Source organism: Lycium barbarum, chromosome 4 (genome assembly GCF_019175385.1).
Source record: "Lycium barbarum isolate Lr01 chromosome 4, ASM1917538v2, whole genome shotgun sequence".
NCBI classification, from domain to species: domain Eukaryota; kingdom Viridiplantae; phylum Streptophyta; class Magnoliopsida; order Solanales; family Solanaceae; genus Lycium; species Lycium barbarum.
Genome location: NC_083340.1, coordinates 38,608,747 through 38,612,650, shown reverse-complemented (window position 1 = coordinate 38,612,650; position 3,904 = coordinate 38,608,747). Strand labels below are relative to the sequence as shown.

The window sequence follows — 3,904 nt, the reverse complement described above, 5'->3', positions numbered from 1 at the left end:
ATTCCAGCTCTTATTAGAAGAATTAACCATGAAATAAACATAGAAACTGGAAGCCTATTAGAATAGTCAAACTGGCCCTAAAATATCTCATCTCTTTTTTGTTGATGTCATTGTCATATTTGGTGAAGCTACATCTCATACTGCCTTTTCCATTGTCCGCACCGTCAATGACCTAGCACATCATTCTTGTCAAAAAATTAACTTTAATAAATCCAAAATTCTTTTCTCCAAAAGTGTTGCTCAGGAAGAAGTAATCCAAATTTTCACCATGTGCAAGATCAAGCCCTCTACAAACTTTGGTAAGTATTTAGGTCTTTCAATCTCTAATTTCCATCCTAAGGCTGCTGAATACCAACCCATCCTAGATAGAATGAACAACAGGCTGAAGTGTTGGAAGGCTAAAATGCTAGTATGGATGGAAGATGCGCCCTTACTCAAGCTGTCCTTAATGCCATCCCAGTTCACCAAATGCAAATAAACCATCTGCCCGCTTCAACAAGAAACCACATTGATCGCATTCAAAGAAACTTCATCTGGGCACTACTTTTGATTAAAAAAAAAAAAAGGTTCACCTAATACATTGGAAATCTGTAACTATGCCAAAGGACAAAGGGGGTTGAGTATAAGCGTTGCTACTGGAAAGAATATCTCCCTATTTCCAAGCCTAATTTGGAGAATGCACAAGAACACTGAGAGCCCCTGGGTGCAAATCCTCAAGAACGAGTACAGAAGAAATACTAACTGCTTCAAAAACAATCACTCTTATATATGGAAGAGTATTACCAAACCGGGACCTATTTTTAAGAAAGGAGTTACTTGGTCTATAGGAAATGGAAACACCATTAACCTCTATATAGATGGATGGCCTCAAATAATACTTTGAGAGAATTGATCCAATGTCCCATCAATCTTAAGGACACCACCTCAACTGTTAATACTATTATTAAAGATAACTCTTGGAATATGACAATATTCCCTTTGAACTAACCCACATCCTCCAAAGAATTCACAACACTTAAATCCCTTTCACCAATACAACCCACGACTCTCTATTCTAGAACATCTCTTCTGATGGATCTTTCCACACTAAAGATGCTTACACCATCTACCAAAGTTCCATAGGAGAGGATTTACACCTCTTAACTTCAACCACAGTTGAATTTGAAAGTATCTGTGTCTAAACAAACTCAAGTATTTTCTCTGGTTGCTGGTGCAACACAGGCTACCCACAGTAGCTCTGCTTCGCCATCAAAATATTATCTCTTCTGACCAATGTAAATACAGCAGCTCTCAGGAAAATGACTACCATATCCTCATTTAATCAACTAGTCTGGCAATACTTTAACATTATTCCCCCAACTGAGGTTGACTTCACTGATTGGATTAAATCTAACTGCAGATCTAATTCTATCACAGCCATGCCATTCCCTTATCAACACTCATACCCTTCGAATTATGGCATATTTGGATGAATTGGAATAATAATCTCTTCAACCATCAAAACAAGTACACTTATGTCGGGGATATTACTTCCCACACGTTGAAATTTATCCATGTTGCTAATTATCATCTTCAGACTCACCCAAATCATAACATTACACCACTCCAATGGGAGAAACCACCCATTAACTTCTTTAAATTAAACACTGATGGCTCTTATAAAGGTAATAAGCACACTAGTGGAGCAGGAGGATTGATTCTAGACTCCTCGGGAAACTAGAAAGAAGGTTTAGCAAAAAAATAAATCATTGCGCATTCAGTACTTCATGCAGAAGTGCAAGTCCTCTTCATTGGTCTGGAATTAGCCTTTACAAAGAATTTATTTTCACTTATTGTGGAAATGGATTCCCAGGTACTAGTAGACCACTTCATAATTGCAATAAGACCATTTGTGCTCACACAAATTTATTACTTGATTGCAGCTTCCTACTAGCAGCAATGGAGAGTCCTCTGGTACAACACAGGAACCGTGAGGCAAACAAGATTGCAGACAAGCTAGCAAATTATCTGAGCTCCCAGAACGTCCAAGTGATAGAAGAGGGAGAAACAATATTTTGGAATGTTCCTCCCCATTTTATCATTTCTCTGTTAACCCTTGACTCTTCAAACAATGATTTAAGGATATATAGCACTGTGAAGGTCTGTCCTACCTTTGTAACGATTCTTGAGATAGTTCTGTTAAGGACTATCTCAGTTTATTTCCCTGCTTTCCTTTCCCTCAGTTATAAAATTTCGTCTCTTCAGCAAAAGGAAAAAGTCTAAAATTGATTAAACCATCATAATCACGCAAAAAATGTAGAGCTAAATTTAAAAAATTGAAACAATCACATCGTGATGCCTTTTTTGGTCTTTCTTCTGAGCATGTCTTGGGTAATCCCAATAAGGTGGTATAACATTTTTTATCGAAAGGTATTTTATTTTCAGAATTTAAAATCAAGACGTCTAATTAAGGATAAGAGATCTCAATCGTCTCACCACACTTCTTGATCAAACCACATATAAAGTCATACCACTTCAACATTATTTGTCATTCATTTCATCTAATATAACTCGAAATACATGCAAATAGCTAGTTAGGGTATTCCAGCAGGTGGACCACGATAAACATCACATTTCTTGTTGAAAAGACACTCAGCCATAGTAGCGAAACATCCAACTCCAGAAGTAGTAGCACAACACCAGCACGTATGGCCTTCCACTTTTCCTGGTATACATTTTAGGTGTGGCCATGCATTTGTTCCATATCTATTTCCATTCCTTGTAGCTGCTGGTGGTGGTGGTGGGTCTTCATACCCTCTTCTGCATATATCCCAGCCTGCAACACATACTTTTAATTAATTGCAACATAAAGAAAAATTTCTTAATATTTTGGTGGAGCAAAATAATTCTAACAAAAAGAATTCAAGAAAACACAAGAATGTCACTGAGATTCAAACCTACGACCTGAACCAACTTTTAAACCACTTTTACTGGTACACTAAAATTTTTCGAACGCAATAACATAATATATATACGAAAAAATGAATGAGGAGGAAATTTGAAACTTTGAAAAAAGAAACGTGTGTTCAAATATAAGAAAATATTTATATAGAGAGACGAAACCAGAATTTTGAATTAATGAGTTTTGAATTCTAGAAAAAGTTTATTTATTGTATTAAACAAATTTCTTAGGATATAACATTTTAGCCAAAGCTACTGCCGAATCCATAACTTTTTCTCTAACTCCTTCCTACCTCTATTCTTCATACATATAAAATGTAAAAGAAAAAGTACTAAACTTCAATTAGGTTCACATCCTAGAATCAGATCAACATGGCAGAACCTTAATTCTAATTAAAAGAAAATATGAACATATACTTACATTCATGCGAAGTCAACATAGTCATAAGAACAAAGAAAAGGAGAGCCAAACGAGTGATCATTTTGAAGGCTAAGAATGAAAAGCAACTTCTAAGGAGAAGAATAACCCTCTTGCTTTTGAAGTGTTAATTCCCAGTCAACTTCAAGATTTTATTTTATTTATGACATCCTCATCAAGTTAAGATCTGTTTAATCTGGAAATTTGTTGCCTACCAACTGTTATTTAATCATATTTGCCAATTATATCTAGCAAGTTATTAATAGCAATTGTTATTTAATGCTAGTTTGACCGTTGTTACTTTTACTTACTGTGGGTTGTGTTGGAAAACATATATCAAGAACACGAAAAATATATGACGAAGAACACAAAGAAGAAGGCTTGAACATATAAACAACGAACATTGGATTGGAGGCTTGAAACACGTACGAAACGCTTTTCTAAAAACGATATTTGCTCCCTCTCCTCTGCGAGATTGCTATGGGATTGCACGCAAATAGTTTTAGTGGATATGACAAGCCTATGAATTACTGCACTAAGCAAATA

The 3,904-nt window shown here is 35.7% G+C and overlaps 1 protein-coding gene across 1 annotated transcript; it reads right to left on the bottom strand.

Annotated features, from left to right (window-relative positions):
- Window positions 1-2,395: 2,395 nt before the first annotated feature.
- On the bottom strand, window positions 2,396-3,513 carry LOC132638388 (uncharacterized). Its single transcript, XM_060355290.1, has 2 exons — window positions 3,362-3,513; window positions 2,396-2,815 (listed from the first exon to the last, which is right to left on the bottom strand). Exons 1-2 carry the CDS (start codon window positions 3,420-3,422, stop codon window positions 2,574-2,576), a joined length of 303 nt encoding a protein of 100 aa, XP_060211273.1. The 5' UTR covers window positions 3,423-3,513; the 3' UTR covers window positions 2,396-2,573.
- Window positions 3,514-3,904: the final 391 nt, after the last annotated feature.